The sequence below is a fragment of the Glycine max genome, chromosome 8, assembly GCF_000004515.6.
Source record: "Glycine max cultivar Williams 82 chromosome 8, Glycine_max_v4.0, whole genome shotgun sequence".
NCBI classification, from domain to species: Eukaryota; Viridiplantae; Streptophyta; class Magnoliopsida; order Fabales; family Fabaceae; genus Glycine; species Glycine max.
The window spans coordinates 4017357-4033702 of record NC_038244.2 but is presented as its reverse complement, the minus strand read 5'-3'; the positions used below and the strand labels follow the sequence as shown (position 1 = coordinate 4033702).

Here is a 16346-nt window from a genome sequence, read left to right as displayed (position 1 = left end):
AAGATGACAATATCATTTGATACTAAATTGCAAGCATTTGTACATACAGAGCTTTTAGATACCTAAAAGATTTAAAATTTTATTTTTCTTATATTTTTTTATTACAATAATCATTAAATTTATTAAATTTTTTCCTAGTGTGATAAGATTGATTATATTGTTTTTGTCACTGTTATCTCTATTTTAATTTTTTCTTCTTCTATATTTCCCTACCATACACTCATTTACCTTGAATTTGGAGTGTACAATGACTCAACATATTTTAATTCCAAAATTTAATAAAACTTATTCAAGAGTTAGCATAAAAGTAATTTTAAATTTTTCAAATAATAAATAACTTTTAAATTTAAATTTTTTACTTCCAACTTAAAATTTGAACTTTAAAGTAACTTCTAATTAAACTAAAAAAACAAAAAAAAGTATGTAAAGGCTATTTTATACTATATTATGTATTAGAGAAAGAATGTTTAGATTGAAGTATACTCTGACATGCACCAGGGTTCTTCAACTTGCATAAGCTGTATAATATATATTTGATAAAGTAGAGTAGACTTTCAAGGTTCATCAGACAAAATGATCATATTATACTTTTGTGAATACATTGGGAGTCTAGGATTGTTAGCTGTTAAATCAACCGTTGTTCAAATTGAGAATATAAAATAAATATATAAAAGAAGATAATTATAATAATAGTAAATTATTGTTTTTAAAAATTAATAAATTTTCATTAAATTCTTATCACATTAAATCATATTAACGATTGTTATAAAATTAAAGTTTTAATCTGATGATTAAACAATGTTAAAAGTAAAAATTACATAATTAAATAAAATCAATGATTATTAAAATAAAATTTTAAATAATTTCAACAACTTCAAGTTGAAGTTTATATATATGTATATAGATTGATATAGATGGATGCTGAGAGCAATAGATTTTCATGCTAAACCTTGTCAAACAAACAAGTCTATATATGTTTTTACCTCACATTAAAAGTGCAGACGTACAATTATTTGTTTTATTCATTTTTACGAAAACTTATACATGAAAATAATTATATATGTATGTAATTTTTTTTACATTACAAAAAATTATATCATTTATTAACTCAAAAAAAATAAATACTGAGCTAGCCTTAGAATAAGTTTATGCTAATAATTTTATTGTAGTATTACATTGGATATTTAATACAAAATATTTTTGTATAATATATTATTTGATTATCCTATATAGATCTGCGATATCTATTTACGGTAATTATTGGTAGTGTTCTTTCTCAGTTATGGAAGAAAAAATATATTAAAAAACCAGCTCAAAGCTTAAGAAGATTCTCTCTCATGTATTAAGAAAATAAGATAAAGGAAAAATGATGCAAGATAATTGCCCTAATTTTTTTGTGGAACAAGCAATGTAATGGAAAATAAATATTAGCTTTTAGCAGGATATATATATATTCTTGAAAAAAAATATTAGCAATGTAATGGAGTATGTTTTAATTGATTTATTTTATTGAAAAAAAATAGAATTTGAGAGTTTTATGTAAAAAATGATAGATTAATTGACTAGAAATTTTTTTTTAAACAAACAAAATTATACAAATTACAAATTAGAAAAATGACAATATAATTAAATTTATTAATCACTAATTTTCATAGTTTTTTACTATAAATTTTTTAAGTGATTAAAAAATTAAATATTTAATTGTTAAAATAATTTTAACAGTTAAATATATTTTTTTAAAATAACTATTACAAAAATTATCTTAAAATTTAAGTTTTATTACAAAAAAAAAAAAAATAGTTGCTGTAATTATTAACATAAGATGTTAAAGGTGCGAGCCAGTGTGGTGTCTTGTGCTGTCTAATAGAGCTTGGTCGGTTACCATCGTGCTCTGCAGTCTGCACCTCTCTTTTTCTCTCTCACTCACTCACTCTGAGCATTCAGCAAGATGAGTCACGAGCTGTTAGAGACCTACGCCTGCATGCCCACGACGGAGCGCGGCCGCGGGATTCTGATCTCCGGCGATGCCAAGTCCAACTCAGTCGTCTACACCAACGGCAGATCGGTGGTCATGATGAACCTCCAGAACCCCCTCCACGTGTCCGTTTACGGGGACCACGCCTACCCCGCCACCGTGGCCCGCTTTTCCCCCAACGGCGAGTGGGTGGCCTCCGCCGACGCCTCCGGCACCGTCAGGATCTGGGGCACGCGAAACGACTTCGTTTTGAAGAAGGAGTTCAGAGTCCTCTCCGCTCGCATCGACGACCTTCAGTGGTCTCCCGATGGTCTCAGAATCGTTGCCTGCGGCGAAGGCAAAGGGAAGTCCTTCGTCCGCGCTTTTATGTAAGTTCTCCTAACTCATCTATTCTTTTCTTTGACTTCCTTTGACTTTAAGATCTCTTTCGTTACTCTCTGATCATATTGATGAAGGTGGGATTCGGGGACTAATGTTGGTGAATTCGATGGTCACTCTCGCCGGGTTTTGAGTTGCGCCTATAAACCCACGAGGCCTTTTCGCGTTGTCACTTGTGGAGAGGATTTTCTGGTTAACTTTTATGAGGGACCTCCCTTTAGATTTAAGCTATCTCACAGGTATGTGTAATCTCTTACGTATCAGTGTCAGAAAATCAACTTTACAAAATGTGCATTTGTGAGGCAGAAAGAAAAACATCTTTCTTTTTTATACACCTGACAACAGTATTTCTCTCAAACGTATGCCATGTACACTTTTACATTAGAGGATATTTAGGTGGAATGGAATCCAAACTGTTGCGTATTGCTATAAACTTATGAATTTGTGATCGTTTAAGACCTGAATAATAGTGTCTCTGAGGATTTTTATATTTTTTTTGTGAGATTCATGGTACATCTGTTTTGGTTTGTTCTTGCCTTTGGTTGACCCTTTGTGTGTATTGCGCTAGTCTTGGTAGATAACTGACGTCGTGATAATTTGGTTATGTGCAGGGATCATTCAAATTTTGTGAATTGTGTAAGATATTCTCCAGATGGCAGTAAATTTATAAGTGTAAGTTCTGACAAGAAGGGTGTCATATTCGATGGAAAGAGTGCAGAAAAGATTGGTGAGCTGTCTTCTGAAGGTGGGCATACTGGTAGTATTTATGCTGTTAGCTGGAGTCCTGATGGAAAGCAGGTGAGTTTACGTATTTATGGCAAACACTCTCATCCTCAGATGTACTGTGATGGAAACCTAACCTGGTATCTTATTAAATATTAAGAAGAAATAAGGGTAAACCCCAATTACAAAGATAGAAGGCTGCATTACCTCCCAATTCTCTCACAAATAACAAGATAACTTCTTTACCTCCCCTGTCTATTTCTCCTTCCCTCTTCTCTCTAATACATAATGATTGATCATTTTCTTTTCTTTTAATATTACCAATAAATTAATAAACATTCTGTAAAGTAAAACACATGAAGTAAATTTTTGTTTTACTTCTTTTGGTAGCCAGACATACATTTTACTTTCTCCTGATGCTACTCTGGAACTGATGCTTTCCATGCACGTTTTAACTTTTTGGTTATAGTTTATTTTAGGAAAATTTTCTATCTAGTTTAGAAGGATATATATATATATGCAATAGGTGTTTGCAATTTTACTTCTTGATGTTGTCATACATGTGTTGATTGCTTGGTTACTAGATATCTTAGGCATGATAGATATAGTTTGCATAGTTAAATCTCCTTCTAGTTAACTTTTGTGTATGTAGTTAAACAAACTGCTCTATTTGCTTGATTATTAGTTTTTTCCTCCATTGCTTTTTTACTTGTATCTTTTGTGCAAGTCTCTTTGTTCCCTTTCACTGTAAGACTGCAACACACATTTTGAGTAATGACAATCTGATCTACAGTTGTAATGGTGTCTTTAGGTGCTGACTGTATCTGCCGACAAGTCTGCAAAAGTATGGGACATTACTGAGGGCAATAACGGAAAGGTGAAGAAAACATTGACTTGTGCTGGCTCTGGTGGAGTTGAAGACATGCTAGTGGGGTGCCTATGGTTGAATGATTATCTTGTCACTGTTTCTCTTGGTGGGACAATATCTATATTTTTAGCAACTGATCTTGATAAAGCCCCGACAACATTTTCTGGACATATGAAAAATGTTTCCTCCTTAACTATTCTTAGAAGTAACCCTAGGGTGCTATTGTCTAGCAGTTATGATGGCTTAATAGTTAAGTGGATTCAAGGGATTGGATATAGTGGAAAACTACACAGGAAGGAAAATTCTCAAATCAAATGCTTAGCAGCTGTAGAAGAAGAGATTGTTACATCTGGATTTGATAATAAGGTGAATGTTTTGCTTATATTCCTTTGGCTTATATGAGAATGATAATCATTACACTACGTTTACCCAATTTCCATCTCTTCTATTGGATAAAAAAAAAATCAGTGATACTTGTCATTTGCATTTAAATAATATATTTTTTATGTGATGAAATAAAATTTTCATGTGGTATTATCCATATAAAGTATAAAGTATATTGACAGTAAAGTTTTTGACAGGGCACTTGGGTATGGGGCTGGATTAGAAAATAAGGTGGAACAGGACTTGGATCAATTGTTGGATTTGGACCCAAGCACAAACAAGCCTAAGATCTGGAAAGTTTATTCCAGGAGGCAGCAAAAGGGAATAGGGAGGAGAATTAGTTATGCTAACTTTGCAAATTGGTTAGGACCAAGTAGCTGAAATATAGGGAGGAAGAGGAGGGCGTGAGAGGCATGCCTGGGTAATCACGTTAGTTTATGTAGAATAGCTTCTCTAAGGAGCCTGAGGCTCTGGTTGAGTTCCTTTGTAAGAGCTTTGGCCCAGCTGCTCTTGAATGAACAATACTTATACACCAGTTCTTGCTCCTCGTGTCCTATCAGTTTCATAGAAATTTCCATGATACAATTGGCTAAATCTATTGAACTCACTAAATGGCAACATTAAAAATTGCTTTACTGGGAGATATTATAGTTTGCCAATTAATATTCTTGTGATCTTACTTTATCTGTCTTGGTATTACCTGGAAAGATTGATTTTGCCTACTGATCAGCATCTTTTATGCTGTCTATTGTTCCTAGAAAGATACTTAAGAAATAATTGTTTATGCTTTATTCTCATGCATATTGTAGTGTTGTCAGAAAGCCATTCCGCAATTGTGACATAGATCTTCATTCAGTGATTTTTTATGCAAAGATATGGGCAAATTAGTTTTTTTTTACTTGGGGGGGTGGGGGGAGGGCTAGCAAATTCCAAGGCTTCTGCGGTAAATGAATACTATGGAGAAATGTTGGTTTCTTTCTCTTATCCTTCCACTTCCTTTCTTTTTTGTCAACCAGATAAGGCGAGTTTCTTTACATAGGGATCAGTGTGGAGATACTGAAGCCATTGATATAGGAAGTCAACCAAAGGACTTGAGTGTTGCACTTCTTTCTCCTGAACTTGCTCTAGTTTCAATTGATTCAGGAGTTGTCATGTTGCGTGGTACCAAAATTGTGTCAACCATAAATCTTGGGTTTATTGTGACAGCATCTGCTGTCTCACCTGATGGAAGTGAAGCCATTATCGGTGGACAGGATGGTAAATTGCACATATATTCTGTTTCTGGTGATACTCTTGTAGAAGAGGTAGTCCTTGAGAAACATAGGGGTGCTATTAGTGTCATACGTTATTCCCCAGACGTTTCGATGTTTGCATCAGGGGATGTCAATCGAGAAGCTGTAGTGTGGGACCGTGCCTCCCGAGAGGTAAGTAGAACTATGAGCATTGATAGCCACAGTATTATGTTTAATGATTTCTCTCTAATGTGCTTATTGTGCTTTTGGATGTGTTTGCGGTTGAAAGTAAGAAAAAATTTGTGTGATTACCTGTGTAATCATTGACACCACCCTCTTTTGCAGGTGAAGCTGAAGAACATGTTGTACCATACTGCTAGGATAAACTGCCTAGCGTGGTCCCCTGATAGCCATAGGATTGCTACAGGATCACTCGACACATGTGTCATCATATATGAAGTTGATCAGCCTGCATCTAGTAGAATTACCATAAAGGGTGCTCATTTAGGTGGGGTTTATGGGTTAGCATTTACTGATGAATATAGTTTGGTTAGCTCAGGTGAGGATGCTTTTATCCGTGTTTGGAGGATAACCCCTCCTTGACTGATCAAGGTCAGTTTGGAAGTGAATTTGGGAAATATTTGTTGGATTTCAAATTTCTTCCTTTAGAGGGCTTATAGAAGTCAAGACTGATGATGATGTGCTTATCACCATAAGTTGGTCATACACAATCCTATTGCAAATTTCAAGCCTCGTTTGGTGGTCACTCTTGACATTGGTGGTATAAAGTTGGGGCCATTTTCTTGTTGCCTTTTATAAGTAGCTGATTTTTGTGAGTTTTGATATCTAGACTATGTTGGTACCGGTGTACATCACTATTTGTCTTGGTTTGCTCTGGAATCTAAAAGCAATTTATGATACCAAAGATTTTTAATAGTTGTGCCAATTGTCAAAAGGACCTTGTGTACATTACAGGGGATCAATATGGATATTGAGAGTTTTTGTGTTAAAAGTGTTGATAGATTAGAGAACACAGACAATGAGTTCTCCCCACCCAAAGCCCCACCTCTTTAGAGGATACACTTAATCAGCTGCCCCTGTTTGAGGCCAGATTGATTGTAATGTTTGTTTGTAGTTCGAATGCAGTTATGTGTTTGTTGTTTTTTAATTTATTCAATGTGATTCACAAAGAAAATTTTCAAGAATTAAGGAAGATCTCTGGGATCTACATACATTTTCACAAATAAGTTATCTTTATATATGACGAGTAAGTGCCACGAATCAAGAAAAAGAGTTAAAAATATTTTTAAAAACAGAAAGAATTCATGGAAACTATTATTCTTTCATTTTGGATTTATGATATATTTGAATTTGTAATGTTGATTCGATTGCTATCTAGTTATTAGTTAGGTTTTGATCTGGGTTTATGTTGAAATTTATCTCAAGATTTGCTTTATCTTTGAGCTTTAGTTGCCAATATTTTTTTTAATAATTAATGGTTTTTAGTTAATTTATAATTAACTTTGGTCAAAATAATTAATTTATAATTAGCTTAATAATTTTACTAATAACCATTATTAGTTAATAATCTGACAGATTAATTAAAATCGTTAATCTGTAAAATTGAGGGACAAAATGTTACAACTTACAATTAAAAATTCGGAAATCAAAGTCCTGAATTTGATAAATTAAAAATTTTAAAATTATAATCTAACTTTTTATTTATTCATTCAAGTAAGGATCTCATGATTGATTCCGCAACTCAATACACTCAACCTTTGAGTTGGGGGCAATTATTTCATATTGGACTTAAAGTTGAATTTGTATAGTGATCGATCTTGAGCGGGAGCCTAATTCAACTCAAGTTGTATGTGTCGATAAAAGTCAATGACTAGACACATAACTCTTACAACGCATGTGAACAACAAATCATACCTAACCAAAGTTAAGTCACCTTATCACTATAGCAAAACAAAGTAATGTTACTTTTTGGAGGCCTTAGGTTCCCCAGTAAAGAATTAAGCATATCTCAAACTCTTACAAATACAACTAAAGTCATTGTGGTAAATAAACATTTATTATATGTTGTCACTCTAATAAAATCAGTATTGACCTGCTTTGTAATGCCTTATACAACAACCATCAAGAGATCTCAAACTTTAGTCAACAAGAATTCATCTTAGTCAATTTCAATTAAAGTTTAATCAAAATTCGTTGTCCCGTTTGAGACACATTAATGTATAATATATAATATTAAAATATAATAAAGCTTTTAGATAATAATGTTATATTATATAACTAAACAAAATTAACTGAATAGTTTTTATCAAAGGTATTTATAAAATAGCCCTTAACTAATTTTCTTTAAGGACCAAATAGCCTTCAACAAGTGAGAAAAAAAATAGCGTTCAACTTACCCAAATGTTATGAAAGTGTGAGGAGAGAGGCCCAAGTCCAATGTGGGTTTTGACTTTTGAGAGAGGTTTTAGTGAGCACCAAACTTAAAATGATGCATCAATGGTGTGCTCCCTCTAGATATTATTTACGATTCAATTGATTAAAACTAAACAGTAGTTGAGGTAAATTAGAGTGAATGAAAGATGAAAAGCAGGAATCCATAACTACAACTAACCTAATGTAATGTGTGAAGGACCTTACCTTAGACCTAATGGTATGGTAAGTGGTCAGCCAATGAGCAGCGTCCAGGTGTGAACGCGGCGCACGTTAGCCACTTCCCCCACCAAATTGGTGGTGCCCTCCCTCGTCCTATCCTGTCCACATCTCAAAACCAGCCAGCCGCACACCACCACCCCACCCACTATGTTACCAAACACCACTTCCACCACCGAACCCTCTTTCTCGCTCTCATTCTCATTCCCCCATGGACGACGCCTCCTCCTCTCCCCCTCCTCCTCCTCCCCCTCCCGATCCCCCCTCCGCCGTCCCCCTCTCCCTCGTCCCCCTCCCCGCCCCACCCTCCTCCACTCGCCGCCTCCCCCCTCCCTGCTGGTCCCCCGATGAAACCCTCGCCCTCATCGACGCCTACCGCGACAAGTGGTACTCCCTCGGCCGCGGCAACCTCAAGGCCACCCACTGGCAGGAGGTCGCCGACGCTGTCTCTAGCCGCTGCCCCAACGCCTCCCCTCCCAAAACTCCTGTCCAGTGCCGCCACAAAATGGAGAAGCTGCGCAAGCGCTACCGCACCGAGATCCAACGCGCTCGCTCCCTCCCCGTTTCCCGATTCAACTCCTCCTGGGCCCACTTCAAGCTCATGGACTCCATGGAAAAAGGCCCCTCCCCTGTTAAACCCGATATCAACGATTCCGATCATAATAATACTGATAACGATGACGATGACGATGATGCTGGTCAAGATCTCTACCACCACCAGATCAACCACAACGGCCACACCAGAAGCTTGAACAAGCTCTATAGGAACGGCTTTCCAGGTTCCGGTGGTGGTGCCGGTGGGTTTAGGATTCGAATTCCCACTGGGTTGAGCGCGCCGCAGCAGCAGCATCCTGGATCTGCTTCCAAGGTGTTTGGGAAGGTTGGGAATCAGAGATTCAGCCCCAATTTGAATCAAAACCCTAACCCTAATCTTGGGAAGAAGAGGGAGAGAGACCCCGTGGGTGAAGTGGTGGCTGCGATTAAGGTATTGGGAGATGGGTTTGTGAGAATGGAACAGATGAAGATGGAGATGGCCAGGGAGATCGAGACCATGCGGATGGAGATGGAAATGAAGCGCACTGAGATGATTCTAGAATCGCAACAGCGGATTGTCGAGGCATTTGCCAAGGCCGTTTCGGAAAAGAACAGGAAGAAGAAGCCCAAGACTGTGCCATCAGCCTCTGGTTGAGGTTCAGTGGTCCTTTGGCCCAGCTGCACTTCAACTTCTATCAGTTTCCATGTACAATTGGCTAAATCTCTTTAATATGTAACGTTTATCATTATCTATTACTTCATCAGCTTCGTACTTTCTTTGCTCTTTTAAATCTAACGCTGTTGTGACTTCATTTTTTCTACCCAATATGTTTCTTCTTTCTTATAATCCGCTGATGATGTAAGGTCCAAATTTTCTCCCCTGCGTGTTCTATTCAACTCACTAAATGGAAACATTAACAATTGCTTAACTAACTGGGTTATATATATATATATATATATATATATATATATATATATATATATATATTGACAGTTAAAAAAAGGACTTATATTTGACAGTAGATTGGAACAGACAAATAGGTGACTAAATCATACTTGAAGAAGAAATTATTGCATTATTTAGGATAATCATAGTCTCCACCAATCTTTCCATGCACAAGAGCATTATTACTGGGTGGGTTTCTGCTTAGTATATCATAAACTCAACCAATTTGTACATGCACAAGAGCATCATTACAAGGTGGGATTTTACTGTCTGCTTTTGCATGTCAATTGGTGCCTTATAGGGTAGTATTGGGGTGTTTTCCCGTTCTTATTATGGGGCTGATCTCAAATATAGAGGTATGTAGTTTGTGGGATCTGGCATTGAATCCCAAACACAGAATGCCCTTGAGGACCTCATCCAGTTTTTAGTCATTTCAGGAAAGTGTCTGTCAATCACATCCTTCAAAGTCTCTGTTTTGTTTACCCATTCAAGCCCTTTATCTGTGTATGTTTTGGAGTTGAAATTCGTTGTGAAGAAACGATCAGCTTCTAGCCTCCTAAACATCACAGTTAACAAAGAAATACACAATACTTCAATACAATGATCAATTTTGGCTTTGTGATTTGTTGCATAGTATAGTGCTGTGCAGGACTTAACTCCAAGCCATGATTAAGAATATAAAGAAAGCAGTCTCACTGATAGCAAAGCCTCTTATCCTCTTCTCTGCATGGAGACCCACTATCAAGTCCAGCTTTTCAGCATCATCTTCATATACATCTCTAAGAGCTTCAATGACCTCTTCATCATCTGTTAAATCCTCCCACTTGCTAATAGGGATCATTAGTAAGTTTCTTCTGAATTCATTATACCTTGCAACTCCCCTTTCCCTATCTCTATAAACTGGTGCAACATTTTCTTCATTTTAGATCAAATTAGTTATACAAGATTACAAATGAATGCTAGAAAAGGACACTGTATTAAAAGAAGTGTGAAGGGGATTACCTTCCATGGTAGCCATGTCAACAGGATCAGGTATATCTTCTCCATTAATATCATGGGCAATGAGGTTCCCTAACCATGTTGGATAGTTCCACAAGTCAACTGCACCACTTGATTGATGACCCATGGATACTAGCATCTGCTCCATTCCTAAGTTTGATAGCCTTCTTTCCCCTTCTTTTCCCAACAGTTCCTTCATAGGTTCCCTGAAATGCATTTTGGCAGTTAAACATGGAAGCCCTTCTCATTTCAAAAATAACAAAACTAAACACTCCGAAAAGGGTTTTCATGTTTGCTATACACCAAAGCAGGAAGTTTTTTAGTGAAAATGCAGGAAGAGATTGCAGGTAAAAGGAAGTAACTCCCAACATACAAATTGGCTTTAGTGGTGTTTTTGAAGACCTCATTTCCCACATATGGAAGTGGCTTTTAACTTTTTTTTATAACTTTTCGTTAATTTCAATAAGTATCGCGGAAAAACTAAGTGAAATAAGCTATTTTTAGCTTCTATATGCTCTTTGTAACTTATTTCAGTAAGTTTCACAGGTAAGTTTATGAATAAGCTTTCTCTAATAAGAATTTATTGAATAAGTGTTCAATTTATCTGTGTATCTAGATGTGCCCTCTCAAAAGAACCATAAAAAAGTTAAAATGAAATTTGAAATCTGAGTTTTAAAAGTAGAATGAGAGAGAGGGAGAGCAATATACTTTTCAAGTATTGGAGGGCATTTATATTCTCCTCTTGTAGGCTTGATATCTCGAAGGACAATTTCATCAGGTAGCAGTGAATGCATTCTGTAAACACTGACAAATTCTTCAGTAAGTGATTAGGGAACTCCATGATCTCCTGGCTTCCTAAGACCAACTAATCCACTAAGTAAGGGTCCACAAATGTTTCCAAATAAATCTTTAAATTTCTTCCCCAGAAATTCACATCTGTTAGGAAAAAAAAAACAAATAATTAAGTTTCTCCAACAGTTGCATAGAAAACTGCTATTGTATAAAGTAGCTTATCTCCAAAATTACATCTATTTAGACTTACCCGTTTATTCTCATCCCTGCCAGAAGAGTATCAGTCTTTAGGAGTTCTACAGTCCAATCAATTGTGTGAACTTTTGCAATGATTGCTGAAGTCACCAATCTTGCATTCTATAGAGCTGCTCATCATCAAAATCAGGATAGTGCACCTACAAGCAAAGAAAAATCCCATGCATTATCCTTCGAGGCCAGGTTAATGCAATCCAGTAAGTGGAGAAAAGGTATGCAAGAGATGGTAGGAAGTTGTCTTACTTTTAGCATATCACATAGGGCATTGTGCTCTTTGACAAACAAGGCCTGCAAAAGGGAAAAGCCAGCCCAGCAATTTCTAACATCACCAGATATAGGAATACCTTTCTCATCATGCTCAAGAAGCCCATCTTCTGAGATCTTCAGCTTTCCATCTTTGAACGTCCTCGCTCTTTTCATGCCCTTCTCGTTATTCCCATATATGACACTTCCATCCCTAATCCATGCACCCCAAAAGAAAAAGAAAAATCAAGCTCTAAAAAATTCTAAAGAACCTTTACAATCAGTCACTTTATGATGTAGGTTCAACATTTGGAGAAATTTGGAGGACAAATAAGTAAATAAAGAAAAACCCGTTGATGAGTGAAATTGTAGACTACACCAATACATTAAACCGAAGATGTTCTTACAAAAGTCCTGTTTGTGCATAATTTCTTCTATCAATAAAAAAGTCCACTTTGTGGGATCATCAAAAAAGGTGATTTCATTCCAAAATTTAATGAGTTTATCCTTCATCGGTAATGAAGATATAAGATTCCGTGTCAAGGTCTTACTTACCACCAAGGAGTCCTGATGTTTTGGAAGCCAAACTTCATACATGAAGCGTCTGTTTTGAACTTCTTAGTCTTGAAATACATGAAAGATTTTAAAGGACATCCACTTGAATAACCATCAGGAGCTCTAATTTCCACCTGTTCCAAGAATTGTATACGAAATATGCATTAGGGACTTTGCTAAGATCCCAACTAAAAAAACAACCGAGGTTCAATTGATTGGCAAAATTACACGATAAGATTAATTTTTTTCCTTAACGTTTAATTTTGGTCAAACTCTTAGGTTATAATATTCAAGGTAGACTCAATAGCTCTTCACATGGTTCTGCGACTTAGTTTCAATCATTTTTATAAAACTGCCATTTTCTGTTGTGTCAGAATCTCTCTAATACTCCTCACCTGTTCAGTATCCTCTAAATGGTCAATCCAATCATGAATCATGAGCTGCATCCATGAGCAAGCTATCATGTTGAATTGCTTCCCTGCCTCTTTGAAATTTTTTCTTTCTAGGAGCTTTGAGGCTACCACGGTTGGGTGAGGGTCCAGTAACTGCACACAATGACATACATACAAGTCAAATTACCTTTATTAACATGAGAAAAAGTAGTTGGATGTTGGTACTAAAAGGAACAAGAACATCTACAAATCATACAAAATTTCAAGTCCAACCCATAATCTAAGGTCGTCGGAGGCATGTTCCGGCCAAAAGACGTCCCCTGACTGCTGATCAAATGGTCAGCAGGGTGGTTGCACATACCATCCGGTGTCGTATAGGCATACTCTTGTGTATCATACTTGTGGCCATTGACTCCTCCAGCATGCAACAAATTGTAACGATAATGCAAGTGCCTTCTAATTCCCAAGTATGCTAACCCCAACAACACTGGCAGCCTTTGCCACAACTCAAGCTTGTCCACAAAATGTATCACCTACATAAATAAATTATGGCACATAAAAGACACAAACATGAAACATGTAGTACATACTTATACTATATATATAAAAAAGGGTATGGGGTGCTACTAGTACTAACATAGAAGAGTATGGTGTCAAAAAGGGTCATTTTGGCTACAATAGGGTGGAGTTCGGGATGAACATAGGGTGCAGAGAAAACAGAAAACACCATGACTTCTTTGGGGAGCTTAGTATTATTTGTCTGAATTTCTTAGAGATCGAGCACTTTTAAGTGCTTTAATTGTAACTGTTTTTTCATGCAGTGAAAAGAATGTGTTTTCGCACTTTGGATGATTGAGCTGCGAGCTCATCCCGAGATATATAACGAGGACAAATATGTGATGATGTTAACGTAAACCTGCCTCTCTCAATTCATTCAATACTTCAATGGTATCCCTTTCGTACGTCTATGACTGACACTTTCTAGAATTTTATTTTTTTTTAATACTTGAGCAATCGTTATCCCCAGTTTGTAATTCATGGTAACTTCTGTATTACACTAAATGTCTAAATTACATTTTTCATGTTTTTTTTCTTCTTCTTTTTTGATGATTAGAAGGGCCGAAAGGCCGAAACACAGAAAGGGAAGCAAACTAACGTCTGTAATCCAGGATGCTTAGAAATGCTGGAGGAAAATAAAAAAGTTATAGGTTTAATTACTCATTTCATTTAGTTTCTATATCTACATAACCTTTAGGTTTTATTCCCCGTGCTTAAAAATTACTCATTTTAATCTTTACATATTTATTTTTTTATCCAATTTAGTTCTTGTCAATCAAAATTCTAAGAACTAAAACAGATTAAGAAATATATGTATGTAGACTAAAACGAGTTAAGTAGATGTGTAGAAATTTAAACAAATAATTTCTTAGTGTTAAAATTAAAATTAAAAATTGTCCAGATATAAAAGTCTTTAAGTTAAAGTTATACAACTATAATAAAGGGAGAGACTAACTTCACTATAATGTTTCTAGACTGTGGTATACTTTGGAACCACAAGATCACATATTCCTTGAACAGTTGAACAAAACCAAATTATTAATTGTCTAATTTACTAGTAGCTAGTGTTTCACATGAGCATCGCCCAATAGACTGAGGGAACCAATGGTGTTGTTTGACTTGTTTCTTTCTCTTCACACTCTACTAGTAAATATATACATGTTGGCAGGTTTCACTCAATGCTGTACACACAAATATTAATTCCAACATGAAAAATGTTATATAATGATAGTGTAAAAGGCTTTATCCAATTATTCAATCATAATCTATTATTATTCAGTTATCCAATTATAATTTATTATGTGCGGTAAGTTTATTGACTTTTGAGATAATTATTTTAAAATAATTTAAATAATAATTTATTATTGAATGATGGTGTAAAATTATTTTACACCGTTAATACATAAACATTAAATTTTAATTTCAATGTTATTTCAATTTATTTATAATTTGGAAAATATTTCTTCAGCAACACCATATATGTTAATTTACACCTAGAAATAAGGAAATAATAAAGAGAAGTGATGGATATAATAGGTATGTAGATTGATGAGGACTATAAATGAAATGTCTAAAATGTTGAAGTGCAATACTCTTGAACTTTTTTGAATGTGAGTATTTATTGGTTTAACAGTTTAAGAGATAAGAAGTTCCATAAAAAAAAGGAGATAAGAAGTTCGGTTCGTATTTAAATTTTGTGAATGAAGAACATAAATGTCAAGAAAATTTTACTCCCTAACTGAATGAAATAAATACTGGGACCGTGGGAGGTGTAATGGTCTTTGGGATACTGAAATTCTCAAAGAAATTTTAAAATTTTTGAACTGCAAGACGTGTCTAATCAGCACGCTTTGCAATTGCAGCTCTATTACTGTTTAAAACAGATTTTATTTACACATAATAATGATGCAGGAAAAAATGTTTTGATATAACTAATAGGAATTTTTTTTCAAAAAATTGTCTATATCATTGAAAAATTAAATATACTATAAATATTTTTCACTCAAACTTATTTGAACAACCCTTAGACCATAATAACTAATGTACATACTTCTTTAAGTAAAAAAATTGACTTATAGTTCGACACTTAATGAAAAAATAATTTCTTATATTAATATTAATTTGATCTATATTTCGTCACTTTAAGAATTTTTAATGCTTTTAATATACTCTCTTTAATCGAAACCTTAGACATAAAATTCCTCCACATGTTATCCTATTTTTTTGGTATTGGGAGGAAAAGTCTACATGTTATTATCTATATAAAATGATAGTAGTACCATCAACATATAAAGTAATTATTGAAACTCGATCTAAATATATAAACCAGTTATAGCCATACTTCTAAAATTTTACAATTACAATAAGATAAGACAACAAATTTTTCTTGGATTTTTCTTTTACGTTTTTTGTCACTTTGATAGAAATAGGCTAGCCTTTTTTTTAATATAATAATGACAATGAGATTTAAACTAAGACTTTACGTAAATGACTCAGTCAACCAACCCGATCCTCATGGGTAAAAATAGGCTAGCCCTGCTATAGTTTACAGTAGTCTTTCAAAAATATTAATATAAGATTACATATCTAAAGACTAAATTATATCATTAAATTTAAAAATAAGTGTAAAAAATCTAGACACTAAATCCCGAATTTAACCAAAAATTTATTAATCCTTCTATTACGTTATTTATCATTTCAAGCGTTTCAGTTTATTTTAAAATATTTACCGTCTTAGAAAATTAAGAAAGTAATATTTTTTTCTTCAAATACTCTTAATTGTCAGGTATTTCACCTGAATGTTGATTATTATACAATTACATTTCAACTCCTTTTATAAAGT

The 16346-nt window shown here is 34.8% G+C and overlaps 2 protein-coding genes and 1 pseudogene across 2 annotated transcripts; 2 read left to right on the top strand and 1 right to left on the bottom strand.

Annotated features, from left to right (window-relative positions):
- The first annotated feature begins 1839 nt into the window (after positions 1 to 1839).
- LOC100794702 (actin-interacting protein 1-2) lies at positions 1840 to 6728 on the top strand. Its single transcript, XM_003532488.5, has 6 exons — positions 1840 to 2343; positions 2431 to 2592; positions 2965 to 3151; positions 3888 to 4310; positions 5345 to 5752; positions 5906 to 6728. Exons 1-6 carry the CDS (start codon positions 1949 to 1951, stop codon positions 6161 to 6163), a joined length of 1833 nt encoding a protein of 610 aa, XP_003532536.1. The 5' UTR covers positions 1840 to 1948; the 3' UTR covers positions 6164 to 6728.
- Positions 6729 to 7502: 774 nt separating this feature from the next.
- LOC100794175 (trihelix transcription factor ASIL2) lies at positions 7503 to 9555 on the top strand. The gene has a single exon (XM_003532487.5). It carries the CDS (start codon positions 8442 to 8444, stop codon positions 9417 to 9419), a length of 978 nt encoding a protein of 325 aa, XP_003532535.1. The 5' UTR covers positions 7503 to 8441; the 3' UTR covers positions 9420 to 9555.
- Positions 9556 to 9820: 265 nt separating this feature from the next.
- LOC100777672 (alpha-dioxygenase 2-like) lies at positions 9821 to 14161 on the bottom strand (annotated as a pseudogene).
- Positions 14162 to 16346: the final 2185 nt, after the last annotated feature.

Excerpts from the sequence above, each read along its gene's own strand:
- LOC100794175 (XM_003532487.5), top strand. The coding sequence starts at position 8,442 with ATGGACGACGCCTCCTCCTCTCCCCCTCCTCCTCCTCCCCCTCCCGAT.
- LOC100794702 (XM_003532488.5), top strand. The coding sequence starts at position 1,949 with ATGAGTCACGAGCTGTTAGAGACCTACGCCTGCATGCCCACGACGGAG. Across the intron at positions 4,311-5,344 it reads CATCTGGATTTGATAATAAG|ATAAGGCGAGTTTCTTTACA; the intron begins GTGAATGTTTTG and ends TTTGTCAACCAG. Across the intron at positions 5,753-5,905 it reads GGGACCGTGCCTCCCGAGAG|GTGAAGCTGAAGAACATGTT; the intron begins GTAAGTAGAACT and ends CCTCTTTTGCAG.